This window comes from Sinocyclocheilus grahami, unplaced genomic scaffold (genome assembly GCF_001515645.1).
Source record: "Sinocyclocheilus grahami isolate Dianchi unplaced genomic scaffold, SAMN03320097.WGS_v1.1 scaffold38.1, whole genome shotgun sequence".
NCBI classification, from domain to species: Eukaryota; Metazoa; Chordata; class Actinopteri; order Cypriniformes; family Cyprinidae; genus Sinocyclocheilus; species Sinocyclocheilus grahami.
The window spans coordinates 2439962-2461373 of NW_015505217.1; the positions used below are offsets into that span (position 1 = coordinate 2439962).

The 21412-nt window shown below is 38.4% G+C and overlaps 1 protein-coding gene across 1 annotated transcript in view; it reads left to right on the top strand.

Annotated features, from left to right (window-relative positions):
• The window catches only part of jph3b (junctophilin 3b), a 33584-nt gene extending 16925 nt beyond the window's left edge, over positions 1-16659 (top strand). Inside the window, exons 3-6 of the mRNA XM_016267494.1 lie at positions 7678-7802; positions 10104-10366; positions 10736-11443; positions 16094-16659. Coding sequence (XP_016122980.1) covers positions 7678-7802; positions 10104-10366; positions 10736-11443; positions 16094-16174 — 1177 coding nt within the window. The 3' untranslated portion in view covers positions 16175-16659. The remainder of the gene's footprint in view (positions 1-7677; positions 7803-10103; positions 10367-10735; positions 11444-16093) is intronic.
• The last annotated feature ends 4753 nt before the right edge of the window (positions 16660-21412 follow it).

The following is a 21412-nucleotide window of genomic DNA, read 5'->3' on the forward strand; positions in this document are numbered from 1 at the left end:
CTGACATTTTATGTGCATTCACACATCCAAAATTTGCACAACATTTAATATTTACAAATCACTAAAGTCGAATAGAAAAAATGCTTAATTTTTGTCTCAAAACCTCTCACAAACCATCATTTGTACACTGCAAGGAGTCATTTCATGCATTTTTTTTTCATTTTTTCCACAAGGTCCATTTAAATCAAGGTTTTCTGAACCAAAAACAGTCATAATTTAGCTTGTCATGGCAATTTTCCAGCCTCTCTTGGCCCTACAAATAGGCAGTTTTTTTTCTGCTGTGCCTTTAAGACTTCTATGTAAATTCCCTCTTTGCATGTGAAATGAGAACCAGTGCTTTGCTGAGCTTACTGTGGGTTTCTTGGCCATGACTCGAGTTTCTTAACACTCAATTGGCATCAATGACGTGCATGGCTGGTTATTTGCTTTTAGTTTAGAACAGTATCTTTCAGTTTCAATAACTATGTTTTTGGACTGGGAGGAATGTGAATGGGAAGTACATTGAGCTCTTTTGGTTAAAAGATCAAGGAAAACTTTATTTCTAATTATTTAAGATTTCTAATTATTTCCATACAATCCCAAAACACACAAATGCTGAAGTCGAACACTTCCGGTATTAGACAAACATACGCGCACGCAACACAAACAGCATGCAGGATACACAAAATGACTGAGAATATCACATAACAGCTTCCAAGCGTCAACGTGGTCAAAGTAACTATTACAGTATACTTGCACTGAGGCACTATCACCGGAAGCAACCATGAGTCATCTGCAAATTAAAGCTTTGTTCTGGTGGTCACGGGGCGGCTTATTTGGGTCATCCATAGAGATTAGGGCTTTGTTGTCATAAAACAGCCATTTCTGGTTACGAATTTATAATAATATTATTTAGCACAAAGGTGACCAACGACCACCCACTTTTTTTCAGAGGCCCTGCTTCTGATATTCTTCCAATTAAATTTCAACAAATACATATAAACCTTGAATTCATCCAACCAGCTGTAAATATACCAGCATTTAATTTGAACAAAAATGAATCATATTACAACATGTGATTCTAAACTTCTTAACTACTCATCCTATGAATCTTTTCAAATGATGTAAGAGAATCAATAAAAGCACTACCATGTAAAATATACAGTGTGTGTGTGTGTGTGTGTGAGTGTGAGTGTGTGTGTGTGTGTGTATGTGTGTATGGAGAGAGAGAGAGAGAGAGCGAGAGAGAGAGAGAGAGAGAGAGAGACTGACTTGCGGATTCCATCAATAAATAGGGTGGAAGAAAAATGTGTAAAAAATAAATAAATAAACAAAAAAATGACATACTTCCCCACTTAATTAATTACATTAGAAATTGCAAACTTTAAAAAAAGGAAAAAAAAAAAGTTTTTTTTATAATGCTATGATTAAATATGCAAAAGAGTATTGTCTAATTAAATATGCAGTAATTTGCACACATTTCCAGAACAGAAATCTGAACATTTGATAAAGTCAGGTTTAAACTTGTTTCATTTTGTTGACATATTAGAGTCAAAGGTTTTTACAAAGGAGATTTTGAAATTCCCAATTTATCACTCGATAAATAAAAAAAATACTTAAAGAAAAGCAATCAGCAAATTATAAACTGTAAAAACCTTCAGCATATAGATAGAAAAAAAACTAAAGTTTGTTCTATGTAAGTGCTAACGAAGTGGAGATTTTAGGCTCTGTGCATGAGAGAAAAATCATTTTGAGAAAACTGTCTTTAAAGGTACAGTAATATATACAGTATATCTACAGATGCAAATACATGAAGTGTAGTAAACATGAAACACTTTAAAGTGTATATTGGATGTTTTCTCTCCACTAGTCTGAAACAACACATTACGGAAAGCCAAATAGCCCAAAATCTATATTTGTATAGATCTATATGTATATTTACCTGTAGTGTCTTGCTTTAATCTCAGAGTTCATGGTCTGTGTTGGAACTTTTGTATGTTGTACTGCTAAAAATGAATTTCTCTGAGGAGAAATATTTAGCAGACTGTTGTGCTGTATTGACATCGATGCTTTAACGTAGATGGTCATACGGTATGTTAATGTTCTCATTGGGTTTTTTTACGTCATAATCATTGACTTTGTATCTAAATGTCCCAAGGCATTGTGTCTGGGTGGACTGGGGCGAGAGCTTTGGATTGTGAATATTAGCATATATTAGCTCTTTTTATGTCAAAAGTGCAAGAAAAATCTTGTTTTCCATTATAAATGCTGTTTCAGGAGACTGGAAGATCCATCTTTTGAAATTGACGGATCAGTTGTACTGTAGGTTGTGGATGTGTGAATTTGAGCTTAAAAAAGAACAGAGGGTGTTCAGATCATTTAGTACAGACACGAGAGTAGGAGAATGTGAATGAGAGGCAGAGCTCTGCGTGTATGAAAGAGAGTGAAAGAACCGATGGGAGGTGCCTGCACGTGTCTGAGTGTCGAGAGGCAGGACGGAAGAAAAAAAGAGTGAGAATCTGTGTTAGCATCAGGGAAAGATGAGAGCGTTTACACGTGGATGAGTGTTAAATGGATGTGTTAAAGGGGACATTCACACACATAAGAATTAATTTGATCCAAAATGCTGAAACAAAACCCATACGATGTGCTTTCTTCAGCGGAACACAAAGTACATTTTTGAAAAATATCATGGCTACTATTTTTTTTCTATGTAATGAAAATGAATGGAGAAAAAAGCAATACAATGGAGAGGAAAATGAGTGAATAACTTAATTTTCACTACTTGCCACTTTCCATATTTAACTGAAATTGTCTAACATTTAAATTTAGTGAATATTAACATTTTAAATATTACTTTGACGCATTAAGAAGAAACCTAATTCAAGATATATACTACAGACCAAAAGTTTAGGTTTGGTAAGATTGGTTTGTTTTTTGTAAATGTTTTAACAAAGAGATATGCAATTACTGTTTCCTACTTCATTTTAATGTAATTTATTCCTGTGATCAAAGCTGAATTTTCAGCATCATTACTCCAGTCTTCAGTGTCACATGATCCTTCCGAAATCATTCTAATATACTGATTTGCTGTTCAAGAAACATTTCTTATTAATACCAAAAAAACAGTTGTGCTGCTTAATATTTTTGTGCAAACCATGATAATTTTTTCCAGGGTTCTCTGATAAATAGAAAGTTAAAAAAAAAACTTCATTTATTTGAAATAAGAATCTTTTGGAATAATGTAAATGTTTTTAACTATTATTTTCGAACAATTTAATGCGTCCTAGCCAAATAAAAGTTTTGTTGTTGTTGTTGTTTTAAAATCTTCCCAAACCTTTGAACGGTAATTATCTGAAAACAAAACTTCTCTGCAACTTTGCTTCTCAAGTAAATGCAATATTTTAACTGAAAAACAAGATGTAAAAAAAACAAAAAAAAACCACTTTCATTATATGGAAAAGAGCAGCCAGGATATTCTTCAGAAAGTTCACCATTTGTGTTCTGCATGAAAAATTAAGTACCGTATTGACCCAAATATAAGACGATGTTTTTTTCTTGGAAATACATCTGAAAAAACGCGGTCGTCTTATATTCAGGGTCTAGACTTTGACGTCAATAATACACCCACAACAATAGGTGGCACCAAATACGCATAAAATGAGTGTGCCATGAAATACGTAATGTAATGCATGTTGTAAAGATCGCGAGTAAAAACAAAATAATAAGAAAACCTTACAGCTGCATGAGTCGTGACTGTCACGTTAGCCTGATGGGACCAAACTCCCTTTGTGATTTTAAAACGCAAGACAGTACCCAGATTTGAAGACTACAGTAAGATTGAACTTCTACTGTTAATAAGATTTTGGTAGGCTACTATTAGATGGATAGCTTAAATGTCCTAATTCAGATGGGCTACCTTTTTTTTTTTTTTATGGTATATCAAAAAGTGTATATTTTTTAAATGTGATTGTTGGTACATTTTACCAGTTTTTACCATACTTTCAAAACAAAAATTAAAATAGGACAAATATGCAATATGATAATAATTGAAGACAAAATGTGTTTTACTGAGAAAAAACAAGATTTGGTTTTTAAAAAGCCTTTTTCCAAAAGGTACATCTGGAAAAAGGGGGGTCGTCTTATAATCAGGGTCATCTTATATTCGGGCCAATACGGTAATTCGGGTTTGGAACAACACAAGGGTGAATAAATGACACAACTTTAATTTGTGGCTGAACGATCCCTTTAACTTTACTGAGTTAGAGAGACTTGCTGTCAAACAATGTTTAGTCTCTGTTTCCATCAGAAAGTGCGTAGAAACATTGCTACCGTTCTCGCGGTATATAAATAGAGCGGCAACCAGCACAGCTCGACCCAATCTCACAGCACCTGGATCAGTGTGTGTGTGTGTGTGTGTGTGTGTGTGAGATGATACACACACCGTTTAGAGGCCCTCTATTAGTGAATGGACGGTTTCTCACATCCAGCCCTCACTCTCTGACTGTACTCTCAACACCTCCAGAAGCATCCCACAATCCTCCTCTCATTCTCCTCTGTTATCTAATTGTTTGTCCTTTTTATACCCCCCACGCCATCTTATTCTCTCCCTCACTTTCTCTCCTCTGCGGTGTTGCCAGGACAACCGGCACGGGGTGAATGCAATCCTAAGATCTCTTCATCTGACCTACCTCGCCGTATCTCACCGTCTCTCTCTCACACACACACACACACACTCGAATGCTCTCTCACCCACATGTTCTGACCACACTACACGCTACACACACACACATGCACTTGGGTTGGCTGGCTGGGTGAAGACAGCCTAGAGCAGAAAAGAAGAGGGTGCAATCGATGAGCATCGACATGCAATACTGCACCAAGACAGCCACTGCACAAACAAGGAGAGAGAATGAGACCTGGGGAAAAGGTTCAGTGAGAAAGGGAGAGCATCCTCTTACCTGGGGTTCATTTGCATGAATAATCTGCCTAGAAGTCTGTTGAAACATAACATAACATGTTCATTAAAACGCTGAAAATAAGTTATTTTGTTTCATTTTCCAGCAAAAATAATATTGTAATATTTTACAAATACTTTTAAATAACATGTAATAATATATGAACAATTTTATTAATTGTTTAATAAAATTTGTATTAATTTAAATCATACAATTTGAAATAAATGCCTAAATTAACTACTAATCAATAAACTAAATTAAATTAAATTATTACTATTTTATACGTCGATATTTATGCAGTAAAATTACTTTTATTGTTAAATAATATTTATATTAATAATAATTTTAAATAATACAATTTTCATTACATGACTAAATTAATTACTACTAATCAAAAATTCATACTACTAATAATCAAATTTTATTATTTCAGTGAACTAAATAAAATTTAATTATGAATACTTTGTTTTAATATTTATTCAGTTAAATGTAATCATATTTAAATATGAATTGTTTCATATTTGTACTATTATTTTTAATACTAATTCAACTATGCATTAATTTACTACTAATAACTACTTATAAACTTTAACTACCAATAAACTATTACAAATTAAATTAAATTAAATTAATACTACTTTATACTTTAATTTATAAAAATGTAAACAATTATGTTAATTGTTAAATAATAGTCATATTAATTAAATTAATCCATTTCAAAATAATCGACTAACACGACTACTAACAAACTTCATTTAAAACTAAATAAAATGAAATTAATAATACATTTATAATACCATTTTGCCAATAATTTGTCTCAATTCAATTCATATTTTCCTATCTCATGCAATTTTGCCACTAAATCATTTTATCTTGTTTTCTGCTTACTGGAAAGCAAGACCAAAATTCTTATTAAGAAATTATTTTTTACAGTACACAATCCAGCTTCCATGCGAGCATGATGCTGTGCATCATCATCATGCAAAGTCGAAGTCTCGATCGCACACAGGTAAAACAGATGGGTGTGATGAATGGGAATCACACATTAAAAGGCGAGGTTGTGAACACTAGCTCTCTTTTATTGTCTCAGACACAGACCACATTGATTTCCTTAGTGAATTATTTAGCAGCCGCAGCAAGCACTGTTGCCTGTTCTTACAGGTCCAGATGGGAAACATTGAACAATACTTGTGTATTGTAGAGAATAATTGTAACATTTCTGGGCTTTTCATTATTTATTCAGAAAATGTTTAGAAAATGTAAAAAAAATCCCTCAACAGTCACTGGAGGAAGTTTCAATAAACTGTTCTGCAACCACTTGACATCATGTGATATTTACATTCAAACATGGTTATTTAAACTGCAGTAAAGTTGGTTTTCAGATCACAAAGTAGAGTCTTGGCAAGTTTACGGAGTTAAAACAAGTGAGAATTACAGTGTCAGAAAGGCATGACTCTGTGGAGTCCCGAGAGCGTCTCTCAGAGTGAGGGTGTGTGACTGCTGTTTGCCTTCAGCCTGTATTTATCGCCAACCCTTTTATAATCGGCGTGTCAAGACCTTGGTAGGCGCAGAATCATGTGCCTTATAAATTTACTGACCAGATTGTTCATTGGCTAAACCATATGCTCGTGTGCGTTTTTCTGTGGTCTGCTTCATAGAGCAAGGTTTTCCCAATTAAAGCTGAACTACCAAATCACCATCCATATAATGTGGTAATACTATAATGATATAGGCCTATATTAAAGTATACTTTTGCTATAGGATTACAGAAATTTCAGTGTAAAACTTCATGCAATGTGATATATTTTTGAATAAAACTAGATGGGCCTATTCCACAAGAAAAAAAGAATTACTTTGTGGAACTAGATCAAATATTGATTAAATTATGTCAAGTTTGTGTTATGAACCAGAATGGAGCCAGAACTTGAATGAGAGAGAAAGAATGCTTAAATATCTGGAAAAATAAAAATAAAAACCTTTCAGAGGAAGAAAAATTCTGTCTTTAATTACTCACCCTCATGTCGTTCCAAACCGGTAAGGCCTTTGTTTATCTTCGAAACCCAAATTAGGATATTTTTGATGAAATCTGAGAGTTTTTTTACCCTGCAGACAGCAACGCAACTGATACGTTCAAGGCCCAGAAAGGTAGTATAGACATTGTTAAAATAGTCCATGTGACATCAGTTGTTCAACCTTAATTTTATGAAGCTACTAGAATACTTTTTGAATGCACATCGAAGACTGTCTCAGAAGAGAAGAAATTGTTCAATAAAGTTATTTTTGTTTTCTTTGCACACAAAAGGTACTCTTGTAGCTTCATAAAACTAAGGTTGAACCACTGATGTCACATGGACTATTTTAACAACGTCTATACTACCTTTCTGGGCCTTGAACATGTTAGTTGCATTGCTGTCGACATCAGGGTAATTAATGACAGAATTTTCTTTTTTGGGTGATCTATCCCTTTAAGAGTACAAATGTGCATCGATTATTCATTTACAATAAGACCAGTAACTTAAAATAAATATCCCTGGTCTTATTGTGATAAATAAACAAAAAATTTTTTTTGCTTATTTATTAAAAAAATATTTAACCTAATTATTCAAATTTTTGTCTATATATGCTGCGTATATAAATTGCACACTTCACCTTAAATGCAAGCCCACAAGCCCTGTCCTTTTCTAACTCTGTCTTTCTCTCCACATTTCAACATCTTTGTCCCGGACCGCTACGTTCACAGGACAGCTCACGCCAGAGGGAAAGCCGATGCCGCGATGACGGCAGCGCAGAAAGCCCAGGAAGAGTGCAGGCTGGCCCGGATCACCGCCAAAGAGTTCTCCCCCTCTTTCCAGCACCGAGGAAACAGTGAGTGCAACCAGCCGAGTCTGGAGACTAAAAATAACAGGGGCTTCAAACTGTTTGACAGTGTGACTAAGCTTTCCAGTTAACTGTGAATGCTAAATATTCCAATAAGTTAACTTTGAAAACACAGTCTTGCCGTCATTTGAAAAGGTGCTAATATTTTTCATTGATTCTCAGGAAGACGAGCATGATTTAGCGCTGATCATTTTATGTCAGCACTAGCAATCAGTCAGAGGTAGATTTATATAAGTGTGTGTGTAATAGCTCAGGAGACGAATGGCAGAGTGTCGGTGAAAGCGTCTTTGTGTGCGAGTGTAGGTGCCGGATGGGTTCAGGACTGTAGGGGTCGATGCCCCTACTGTGCCATGCGGGGGGAATGAGTGATAGAAGAGGCAATAAGAAGATGAGGGGAGGTCAGCGCTGACCTTTCCGACAAGCCCACGCAAAGCTAGCTGACATACACAATGAAATTTATGCATGCACACACAATACCCACACACACATATTCACACCACCCACATACATAAACACACATACTGTATACACAGTCACACTTTCGGTCGCTGTCACACCCCCACACATCTGCAAGAATTTATACACTCTCAGATCGCATCCCATCACAAAACACCCCTTTACAGGAGAGCTATAAGCACTCACACTGTGCTGGATCAGTGTATGCGACCTCCTGGAAGGGTTGATATTTCTAAATGATAAAGTTATGCCATGTGATGACCTTAGAAATGTTAGAACAAACTTAGTTGAGATGTGCTGACTTGCAACAGATTTGTAAATGATGTTTACAGTTGGAGTACAAGCCTTTATGAGGTTAAGTTGAAAGTTATGTACTTACGGGTTCATAGAGATGTGCGCCTGTAGCGCAAACAGGCTTGAAAATCTTCGGGTCTCATTAGCTGAGCTGATTAGAGCAGCCATGGTGCTGACTCTGGAAAGCTTTGATAAGTTACACTGTATCAAGTTTACCAGGAATGGCCCATGTGCTTCAAGCAATCAAGGGTTGTATGGGGAAAACTCACCCAAAGATTTTAATTCTGTTATGATTAACTCACTCATATGTTGTTTTAAACCTGCTAGCCAAATATTTTTTCTGTGGAACACAGGAAGAGAATTCCTGAAGAATTTTCTTGCAGCTCTTTCCTATATATCTACAGTTTAAATAGTGACCAAAACTTGAATAAAGACCATAACAAAACATTAGGGATGTACCAGTATAAAATTCTGCCAAATATGTTAAGCTACATTATGCAAACATAATTTGCATGTTTGAAACGGGGCACCACTTTTGGTTTAGTGTCAGTGACGTCAAACCTAGCATGGCACACCAACATAAACCCAAATTATTACACACTAAAAATGTTCACTTCATAATGGCAATTATGACTATCCCATCGCTTCAGAAGACTTGGAACATAGCGCATGAGTCATTTGGGAAAAAAGTTGCACTAAAAGGAGCAGTTCTGTAACTATGCATATACAAATAAGAATTTGATTCAGGTCTGCTCAATCTTAATCTCTGCGTAATCTTAATAATGAAAATTTTTGTATTTATTTGTTTTTTTCCTTAAAGGTCCCCTTGCTTAGAAATGCTTAGAAACACGCAGCGTTACTCTATGTGTTGACGCCATTTTAACTGAAACAGGAAGACAGAGTGAGACATATCAAGCAGCCCCGCCCCTTTTTAAAAATAGCCAATAGCATTAGTTTATATCACAGCTTGGGCTAGAGCCGTTCAGAGCCGTTGAGCTCCGTAAAGCCGCATTTGACAGGTTATGCCAGCCACAATCTCATCCTTATTGCTATAAAATATAGCATTCTGTGTAGAATTCAAATAGCTCCGATATATTTTGTGGTCTGCGCCGACTCGTGCATGTGATCCGCTCCGCTATTTTATAGTGTAGGGGGCGGGCGCTTCGGATTCTAGAGAGCATTTGATTGGACAGAAAGATTGATGAGAAGCTGAAGTACGATGTGACGTCAAAAAAAATCATTGAGCCATTTTGGCGGAAGTGACGAAGTGCAAGCTTCGGAAGCTTATATCTTCTAAATGCAAATTGTGTTAACTTTTTGGAGCACACTGCCTTATAGATAACCTTAAGACTAACATATTGATACTAACACCCAAAAAAATTAATTTTGATTTCATGGGGACTTTAAGACAGATGGAAGCTTATGCAAGGGCATGTTCACATCCCATACACCCCCTTTGCAGGAATAAGTACAACATTTAAAGTGTGTGGCATGCCTACATGTTTTAAAATGAAAACTTGTCTCTCTGTCTCCGTGTAGGAGTGGAGTGCCAGCGACCCAAACAGCAGAACTCGAGCGAGAACGACGTGGAAGTTATCTCGAGTGGGACCGCGGATAGCACTGAGCTCTATATGAAGGGCTCCATGCCCCCAGACCTTACCCCAGACGTGAGCCCCACTCCCAGTCGGCCCTCCACGCCTCCCCGAAGCCCAACCACCAAATCTTCCCACCGCACCAAAAACGCCCGCTTTCTGCGACAAACTGCAGTGGACGAGGAGCGTGGAGGAACACAAGAGATACAGGTGCTCCATCCCATACACCCCCTTTGCAGGAATAAGTACAACATTTAAAGTGTGTGGCATGCCTACATGTTTTAAAATTAAAACTTGTCTCTCTGTCTCCGTGTAGGAGTGGAGTGCCAGCGACCCAAACAGCAGAACTCGAGCGAGAACGACGTGGAAGTTATCTCGAGTGGGACCGCGGATAGCACTGAGCTCTATATGAAGGGCTCCATGCCCCCAGACCTTACCCCAGACGTGAGCCCCACTCCCAGTCGGCCCTCCACGCCTCCCCGAAGCCCAACCACCAAATCTTCCCACCGCACCAAAAACGCCCGCTTTCTGCGACAAACTGCAGTGGACGAGGAGCGTGGAGGAACACAAGAGATACAGGTGCTGATGGAGGGGAGAGGTGGTGGTGGTTCGGGTGGAGGTGGAGAGTACCTGAGGGCTAACAGTTGGAGCGAGGACAAGCGTCCCTCCCGTGGGGGCAGTAGTAGAGGTGGTAGTCGGGGCAGCAGCCGCTCCACAACTCCTTCAGTGCAAGACGAGGTACGGGTTGGGGCGGCACGGGCCAACGGCCACAAGCACTCCTCCAATCATAAGCCTCGAGACCACAGTTCCTCGAATCACAAAACCCAACGGGAAAGGAGGCCAGATGGACCCTCATCTTCCTGGACATCTCAACGGGTACATGTAGACAGTTTGGCTCATTCCCGTCTCTTAGAGCAGGATGAGGAAAAACTGAGCAATTACGAAATGGAGATGAGGCCGTTGCAGCCAATGGACTCCCATATCTCCCAAAAGCCCTATGGGCATGGGGAGGAGTGGCACAGTCACTCAGAGTCCCGTGGACATACACTACAGCGACGGGGTAAAATTCGTGACCGGGAACGGGTTGTCCAGGAAGCCTCAGGGCCCAGGGACGCACAGGAGGGGCCGGCTCCGGACTCAGTGCGAAAGTTGGACAGTCTACGAGTGGGGGAAAAGCTAGAGGCTCGGCCCCTCCGTAGGGACCTCACACTCTCACCCCCACAGAAATCCCCACCTATTGCACTAGAGCACGATGATGAGAATCAGTCTCAGCTCAAAGTGAACTCGGTAAGTGAAGATGCACTACACAGAAAACAGGAATAGTTTCCCCAAAATTGAAAGTTTTGGTATCATTTGCTTAACCTCATGTCAGTCCAAACTCGTATGACTTACTTTCTTCAGAGCAGCACAAAAAGAGAAATAAGAAAGACTCAATACATTTACAATAAAGCTTGCAAGCTTTATAAAGGATGCCAAACACCATAAAAGTTTGGTAAAAGTGGCCTATATGAGCTCTGGATAAGAAACAGATGACAAAAACTTGCAGGGGTGTTCAATTCTGCTCTTGAAGGGCCAATATCCTGAAGTGTTTAGTTCCAACCTGCCACACTTGCCTGGATGCTTCTAGTAATCCTGAAGGCCTTGATGAGCTGGTTTAGATGTGTTTGATTAGGACTGAAGCTAAACTCTGCAGGATAGTGGCCCTCTAGGTGCAAGATTGGACATCCCCACAGGTTTTGGAAAAACGTGAGGTAAATGGTGACCAAATCTTAATTTCCAGGTGAACTATTGCTTGAACTTAAGAAATAAATTCAAACAGGGGCACCGTAACAGGTGGAAAATTTGGGACTATTCTAAGGGCCCGAGGAGGGAGAGGGGGCCCAAACATGATTTCTACCAAGGGGGCCTGAGACAATATGCTGTTCAAGGGGCCCAGAAACCATAGTGGTGCCCCTGATTTTAAACATATTTCACAACCTTAACATTTCAGTAAACATTTTGTCCAATAAAACATTTGAATGTTGAATCATAAAATCCAATTACAGAATTTCAAAATAGATCAAATACATTTCTAATCGACTGCAAATGCACCAGGTGTTTTAGTATGCATCGGTGCCTGAGAGCCCATGAGTTAGAAGAATAACCTCCACAAACACAGCGTAGGTGTTTGGAGTCCCAAGAGAATACAGGACCTGACAACAGCCCGAGACATACAACCTGGACACATATCCACACTTCAAACTGGCCCCTTCCACTGCCTAGCGGCCCTACGATCTCTTTCTGCACTAAGAACACCTTGGTAACAGCAAATTGGCAAAGTGGCTCCTTCCACAACGCAGCCCTGCATTGGCTGTCCCACACACTGTTGCTAGGGAACAGCTTATGCCTTGCTCGGGTTGTGGCCAATCAAACGACAAGAGTGAGTTCTAGGAAGGAGGGGGTTTATGTTTGTAGCCGCAGAGAGGCAAGCAATGCAGCAGACTTGTGTAAGACAGGTTAACATGAAACAAAAACACATCTGCACAATAGCTAGCCCCGTTTACGCTGTCAATGTTTTTAACAACATTTATGCATTCCGGAGATATCTAAACAACTGATCCTCCGTAGGGACCTCACACTCTCACCCCCACAGAAATCCCCACCTATTGCACTAGAGCACGATGATGAGAATCAGTCTCAGCTCAAAGTGAACTCGGTAAGTGAAGATGCACTACACAGAAAACAGGAATAGTTTCCCCAAAATTGAAAGTTTTGGTATCATTTGCTTAACCTCATGTCAGTCCAAACTCGTATGACTTACTTTCTTCAGAGCAGCACAAAAAGAGAAATAAGAAAGACTCAATACATTTACAATAAAGCTTGCAAGCTTTATAAAGGATGCCAAACACCATAAAAGTTTGGTAAAAGTGGCCTATATGAGCTCTGGATAAGAAACAGATGACAAAAACTTGCAGGGGTGTTCAATTCTGCTCTTGAAGGGCCAATATCCTGAAGTGTTTAGTTCCAACCTGCCACACTTGCCTGGATGCTTCTAGTAATCCTGAAGGCCTTGATGAGCTGGTTTAGATGTGTTTGATTAGGACTGAAGCTAAACTCTGCAGGATAGTGGCCCTCTAGGTGCAAGATTGGACATCCCCACAGGTTTTGGAAAAACGTGAGGTAAATGGTGACCAAATCTTAATTTCCAGGTGAACTATTGCTTGAACTTAAGAAATAAATTCAAACAGGGGCACCGTAACAGGTGGAAAATTTGGGACTATTCTAAGGGCCCGAGGAGGGAGAGGGGGCCCAAACATGATTTCTACCAAGGGGGCCTGAGACAATATGCTGTTCAAGGGGCCCAGAAACCATAGCGGTGCCCCTGATTTTAAACATATTTCACAACCTTAACATTTCAGTAAACATTTTGTCCAATAAAACATTTGAATGTTGAATCATAAAATCCAATTACAGAATTTCAAAATAGATCAAATACATTTCTAATCGACTGCAAATGCACCAGGTGTTTTAGTATGCATCGGTGCCTGAGAGCCCATGAGTTAGAAGAATAACCTCCACAAACACAGCGTAGGTGTTTGGAGTCCCAAGAGAATACAGGACCTGACAACAGCCCGAGACATACAACCTGGACACATATCCACACTTCAAACTGGCCCCTTCCACTGCCTAGCGGCCCTACGATCTCTTTCTGCACTAAGAACACCTTGGTAACAGCAAATTGGCAAAGTGGCTCCTTCCACAACGCAGCCCTGCATTGGCTGTCCCACACACTGTTGCTAGGGAACAGCTTATGCCTTGCTCGGGTTGTGGCCAATCAAACGACAAGAGTGAGTTCTAGGAAGGAGGGGGTTTATGTTTGTAGCCGCAGAGAGGCAAGCAATGCAGCAGACTTGTGTAAGACAGGTTAACATGAAACAAAAACACATCTGCACAATAGCTAGCCCCGTTTACGCTGTCAATGTTTTTAACAACATTTATGCATTCCGGAGATATCTAAACAACTGATTAGCTTAGCACATGAGGAGGAAGAACAGGCCCAACACAGTGCACAGCTGTCTGACTCTACAATAAAACAACTGTGGAGAGCAAAATGTGTTTGCTCAACAGGAAGATGCGCTAAATGTGACTCTATGAGATACGCTTGTCCTAATTCATTGCGCAAAATCAGCGCTCACGGCGTCTTCTTAACACTACTGTGTCCGGTTCGCTTGTCACAGCCTAATTTCATGCATCACATGTGTCTTGCATGTGCAGCGCGTGTGTCCCTCTCCTCAATGGTTGTAAACATTGTCCAAGACACACTTACATGAGCCCATCAATTAAAAAGTGCGCTCGACAAACCCGGCTCTTTGCAAATACGTTGGTCCTTACGAGGGCTGGCACAATGCAGTACAGACTCTAATTTCCATTGAGATAATACCGTATCTCTGGTGAGCCGAGGGGAATGGAATAATCATGCGGCTTTCTTTAATCACGCACTGTAGAGTGCAAACGTGTTTTGCAGTGAATCTAGGACTTTAGTATGTTGACTGCTTAATACACTGTGGAGCAAATTCACGTAACAGTTGCGCAATTTTAGCATGTCATACTTCAGCGCAAAGTCACTCAGCAGGTGCAAAACATGCTAGAATATCGGCATGGGTATTTTAGTCATTGTCATTCTGTATCAGCGCAAACATGCCTCCTTTCTATGCAAATTAGGTTAATAGAGAGCCGTGTATTCACACAAAGTGAGAACTATTTGCTTGCCGCACTTAATGTTAACTATTTGCAGTGCACCCAAAACCAACTAAGATCGAGAAGAGCACTATAACCAACTAATATCCAGACACACAGGGTAGTTGAGTACACTTTAGGCATTTTTTTTGGCTGCTAGTTTAGAAGAGTACTGTAAAGCAATAAGCCTCAAGAAGCCATGGTTTACAGTGAATTTCTAACAGCTAAGGGACGTTGTTAGGCCCGGCGTGAAGCAGAGTGCCTAAAACCTCTTTGGCTGCTATAAATTCACTGTAAACCATGGCTTCACGGGGCTTGTTGCTTTGTGACCCACTACACACTATGTACTTATTCACTATGTACTCAACCATGTAGTGAATTATATAAGCTTATTTTGTCATTCATAAACCAAGCCTGATAGCCCCTCCCCCTTCGCTACGTAATTAAAACTGCGACAGTTGAGTGCATGAAGTGCTCAACATTCCACACTTTGTTTTTTGGGGGTATTTGAAGTGCGGTAAAGTGTAATTTTTGGGGTACAATTTAAAGTTTATCATTTTGAAATTTTCAGCATGAACACACTACTCACACTATTTATACTATAAAACGTTATAGAATAGTGCATAAATATGTGATCTGGGACACACCTTAAGTGATCAGCTTGCCAAATGTTAGCTAACTTCAAATGCTAAGCAAGTACACTAAGTGATTAGCTTGCCAAATGCTTACCTAGTACACAAGTGATTATTTTGAAAAAAATTACAAAAACATAAAAAAATTAGAAATGATCTGTTTCTTTGGGCATTAATGATCATATCAAACTGGTGATAGTTGAGGAGATTCCCCCCTTCTATGTAAAGCGCCCAGAAAAGCGCTATATAATTGTAAGGAATTATTATTATTAATTATAATAATGTAGTTTAGTCGACATACAGCATACAGCAATTTTGTAAGATCAGGCACTAAAATGAGTACCCTTTAAAATGTTATTTTAGCCAACGAAATCGCTCGGGGTCATTCTTGTGGAATTACACCAGGCAGATTGTGTTCAAAACTGATTTTTGGGCATGTTTGCACTCTTACCTGATTTGCATAATTTATTTTAGTGAATCAAACAACTAAAACAACATAGCATGCAAATAAGTGCTGTATATTTGTTTATACGAAACACACTGTATAAACAAATACTGACCTTTCTCCTTTTTCTTTCTCACTCAACAGGGCTCCAACTCTATTCTGGTAGTCATGGTGATTTTGCTCAACATTGGAGTCGCCATTTTGTTTGTCCATTTTTTTATTTAAACTCTGCATTGCCTATCAATTCCTCTTGTCCAGCTACACTATTATCAAATCAATACTAGTGTCATCACAACTGATCTGGTTTCCGGCCCGTTTTTTTAAACAAATGACCAGTGTACTTCTATTGAAGTTCCAGCATGGACGGAGGAGGGCAACGACACAAAACTGGGCTCAGCAGTTCTGTCTGCTTTTCTGTCTCCAAAGAGCTCGTTTTGATTTCTTGATTTCTTTTCTTTTTTATCTGAAATGGTTTCAAGCATCCTTTTGAACTTCTAGTTTTATCCTATGTATTCACTCACTCATTAATGATGTTATAAATTGATATACTTGTTTCTCTTTTTTATTTCATATTCCTTACTTGCCTTTTTCTTGACAATGCTGGTGGCTTTTTTTCGGTTTTCGTTTGGGTTTGGTTTGTGTTTGGGTGTTGGACTCATTTGAACTGTGGCTTTGGTGAGGGAGGGTGTGCAAGGTGGCGTAAGGGTGAAGGGCGACCGCCATCATCATCTTTTCGGGTGACGACAGCGTTACACAGCTATGATGTCAACAGGTTCAAAGTGATGGGAAACGGCCCCTTTCTAACCCCACCCGCCTCCCTCGCGCACCTCTCCTAAGCATTGCTTATGTTTCTCCATGTCCTCGTTTTTGTCACTCATTGGAATAACACGCCAAGCGCTCCTCTCATTTCCTGTACACCTCCATTTTCCTTCTTTGTGGTACGTCAACTACCAGCAGACTCCAGAATGTCATGGTGGGCCTGAAATGAAAATTAAAGACACTTCTTAATTATTAATTGCAGTGGACCTAAACGAGTCTACAAAGCTTTTTGATGTCGAAACACCTTCGAATTTGCCTAAAAATGTTGCATATGTCGAATAGAAGTCGGCTAAACAAGCACAACCAAAGTGGGTTAGTAAAAGTTCAAGTCTGGTAATCACAAAGACACAGCGCCACCAGCGTTTCAGCATCTGCAACATTTGTACTCTGGCGAATCTGACCTATATGCATTTGGAAAAATTCCCAGATCCAAAAGTTATACGATCTGAAAGGGCTTCATCATTAATCTTGCTCCAAATGAAACTTGGAAAAAAAATTTCAGCAGAATAAATCATAACACAGTTCGACTCATTTATCTTTTATAAACAGGTCCTGGCTGCATGTAAGATTATACACTGTACATTCAACACGACGTAGCATGGGTTTGATCTTTGGCAGCACTTTTCTACGTTTGAGCTTTTCTGCAGTATTACGTTATTTAAAATTTGTTTGAATGTTGTATGAGGGCTAGCAAGCACATGACATTCTGTGAGGTCATTCTCATTACAGCGCCCCCTTACTCTCTTTGATGAAATCACCAGAACGTGCGAGCACCTGCCGAACTCACCATGCACACCTGAAAGCCACATGCTGCGCGAGATGCTGGCGTTCCCGACCAGACATTCAAGAGACTGTTAAAGTTTTTTTCCCAACTACTGCTTTCAAAAAACAAATATTTATTGATAAAAGGAAAAAAAACTTTTTTAGCTATTTGCAAGACGTCTGAAAAATGCCAACTGCCTTGTTTTTGTAAAAGTAAAAGAAAAAAACAAAGTTGCATGCTTACGTATGTTTTAGTTTTGTATAGGTAACCTTATCGGGAAAAAAAACGTACGGAAATGTGTGCTAGTAAGTTTTGGATGCGGTGTAAAAACTGCAAAAATTTTATTTGGACTTGTTCAACACATTCTAAAGCGAATATATAAGATGTTGTACGAATTGGTGATTTTGTATGGATCTTACTTGAATGAAAACATACCATTTGTAGGTAAAATTTCACCATGAGAACGCACCTCAAAGCAGCGCAACAATCCTACGAATGAGATCGTACCAATTCGCCACTAATTCGCCAACATACTTACAAACTGTTATATGAGTGTGTTGAAAACTGTTACTTTGATACATAGTGAAACAGGTCTGATCGGGTTTGCCAATGATGAACCCGTGGTCCGAGTGCTAGCCTTGGCATCCAGCGACCTTTCCGCCCCCAAATCTGAGACGAAACGAAAACGAGTGAAACAAACAATCAAAGAGAGGTGTTTTGTTTATTTTTTTATAGCCAGCTAACAGAACGCAAAGATTGAGATGTTTTTATAGCATGTGTGTATGGGCTTGTACTTTCCCCCTTGAGTCTGTCCTCCTGGCAATGATTCATTCACAGTTTGTGTACTCTCTCTCTATCCCTTTCTCGCCCACCTCCCTTCCTTCCACATATTTCTCCCGTTTCTCTATCCAGCCGAAAAAAGGAAAACAAAAGACCAACAAAATGAAATGTACAAATGACAACTATGCTGATGTAAAGGAACGCAAGCTGGGGGCCCAAATGTATGGAGTCATACATTTGCTCAACTCGAGTACCTGGGTTGGTCCGAGAAGTTTGCAAACTCATTGACTGGCTCACTTTGATACCACAACGGCTGCATGTGACGGAGATGGTGGGATTCCAAAGGGTCTTTGAAGCAGGAAGTTGCTGCAGTTGACCCACACCGCCGGCTCTTGTACCGTTTGACCTGGATGTATCCGTCACCCTATGCGCCTATAGCATGCCCAAGCATGCCCAGTTCTTTTATCTCTCTCTTTCTCTTCCTCTATCATTCAGTTCTTTACTTTTCCTGGGGGGGTCTGTTTCTTTTTGAGTTATATGGAGAAAATAATGAAAGTGTTTGAAAGTAAGCTCTTGTGTTGTGGTTATTGAGTCTGTTTTTGTTTTTTGGCCTTTCTTTCTCCATATGTTCCAAAAGTAACAAGTTTGGACCCCGACCCCCACCCAACAAAAATAAAAAATAAAATAAAAATCCCAAAATAAGGGGAAGTCATGTTTTACCCCAAAATAACGAATTAATAAATAAACTTAAAATTATAAATAATTTTTTTTATATATTTTTAAAAAGACAAGAAAACCTATTTTATGAGAATATTAATCCACCCACCTCACACTTGCACATTCTCATTATTGTAATAACTTTTTAATAATATGATGTGAAACAAAATTAAATTGTACACTGTTAGTAATACTATTGAGGGTAGTTCTATTATTTATTTATTTTTTTCTGAAAAATATAAGATTACTACGGTAACAAATCAACTTAAAAAAATTATTACAAAAAAAAGTTAAAGTAAAACATTCAGATGCCTTATGGAAATAAAAATTTGGTGGTGGTGGGGGAGGGGTGTGCTTAGAAACAATGCAAAAAAAAATAATAATAATAATTGTTCTAAAATAGCTACAAAATATCATTTCTTTTTTTCTGATATTTTATTTTAATTGTAAACCATTTCTAACATTTGATTCTGTTTGTACCTTTATTTTGATTTTAATAGAAAAAAATCATTGTATTACAGTATTTTTACAGTAATAATGTAAAATAAATACTGTAATACAAGCACAGTATTTATAATGGGTAGTTCTATTATTTATTTATTTTTTTCTGAAAAATATAAGATTACTACGGTAACAAATCAACTTAAAAAAATTATTACAAAAAAAGTTAAAGTAAAACATTCAGATGCCTTATGGAAATAAAAATTTGGTGGTGGTGGGGGAGGGGTGTGCTTAGAAACAATGCAAAAAATAATAATAATAATAATAATAATTGTTCTAAAATAGCCACAAAATATCATTTCTTTTTTTCTGATATTTTATTTTAATTGTAAACTATTTCTAACATTTGATTATGTTTGTACCTTTATTTTGATTTTAATAGAAAAAAATCATTGTATTACAGTATTTTTACAGTAATAATGTAAAATAAATACTGTAATACAAGCACAGTATTTATAATGTACAATAATACTATAATAGATGCATTATAGTAATGACAATTTTACATGAAAATAAAAGTAATAGTCCTTTATTTTCTTTCAAAATATAGGCTAATTCTTATTTTTTCCTTTTGATTTTGGGGTAAAATATGGCCGGTTTTCCACTCCTTGTATTTAATTAAGTTTGAGTGAAAGTGATAGAAGATTCTCTGTGCAGGAGATTGCAAATGAAAACAGACAAACAGGTGATGCATGAGATTTCCCCAGTGAGAGTGTGCCATCACTAAAGCAACCTTCATATAGAATTGTTCTCAATCATGCCAGAGGTGTGGCCTCTCTCACTGCACACATATAAGGATTATTTTATTTTGAAGAAAAAAACATCACTGTCAGGACGTCCTCCACAAACCTGTCAAAAATTTAAATGAATCTTCTTGATGGATTGCGAGTAAAAAAAAAGTGAAATACATTGAAAATATGAAATACAGTCTGCAAGGGCACATGGACAATTCATTTCATCTTCAAAGTCTCTCTCATGTCCTTGTTTTGTCTCTTTCTCTCACTTTCATCCTTGTCCTCTCCTGTAGAAACTAACCCCACATGTCATCTCTCCTCTTCTCACATCACTGAAGCATGAGGTGGAATGCTTACAAATAAGCATAAAAATCCACCCCATAACTGACTCGAGAAGATTTGCACCGGATTCACAGAGACACCTGCGCAAAACCTCTCAATCTTAAAGGAATAGTTATAAGAATAGGAATAGTGACGTTGAAAAGGGATCTCATTATAATATTACCTCCCCTTAATCTGTAAATTTACACCCATGGCGCCGTCTTTTTGATTTCGCAAGCGACAACGGTGTACCAGTTCTAATGCCATGGCGAAAGTTTGAGCAAAACATGCTAACTGTTCTGTCTTTGGCTGCACAGATGAGCACAGAACACTATTTAGAGTCCCAGCCTCAGAGGAGACAAGAGAGCAGTGGATTTATTGATTTATTTACTGTATATTGCTGCTGCCACACAGATCTAAAATAAACATGCGATTTATTTTCCAGCTGTTTACCTTCACTGACATAACCGACTGTTTTTGTAACTCGTGTGTTTTTAACCTAAACTTGTGTGTGAATGAGAACTTAGTTTAGTACTCGCATGATGTGTGACAGCCGCTTTCTGTCCGTGTGCTTCGGATGTGTGCGCTCAGAAAACCGTATATCAGAAGTTTAAACATATGGTTTAAAACGCATGATTTCAACGCGATAAACATGATAATCAGAACCAAAACATATGTTTTTTAGCAGGTCCGAGATGTAATGGTGCAGCTCTATTCTGGAAAAGAGGGCGGGGAGCAGCAGCTCATTTGCATTTAAAGAGACAGGCACGAAAAACAGCATGTTTCTGCTTCCACTCAAAATAGGCATTTTCAAAATGATATAATAAA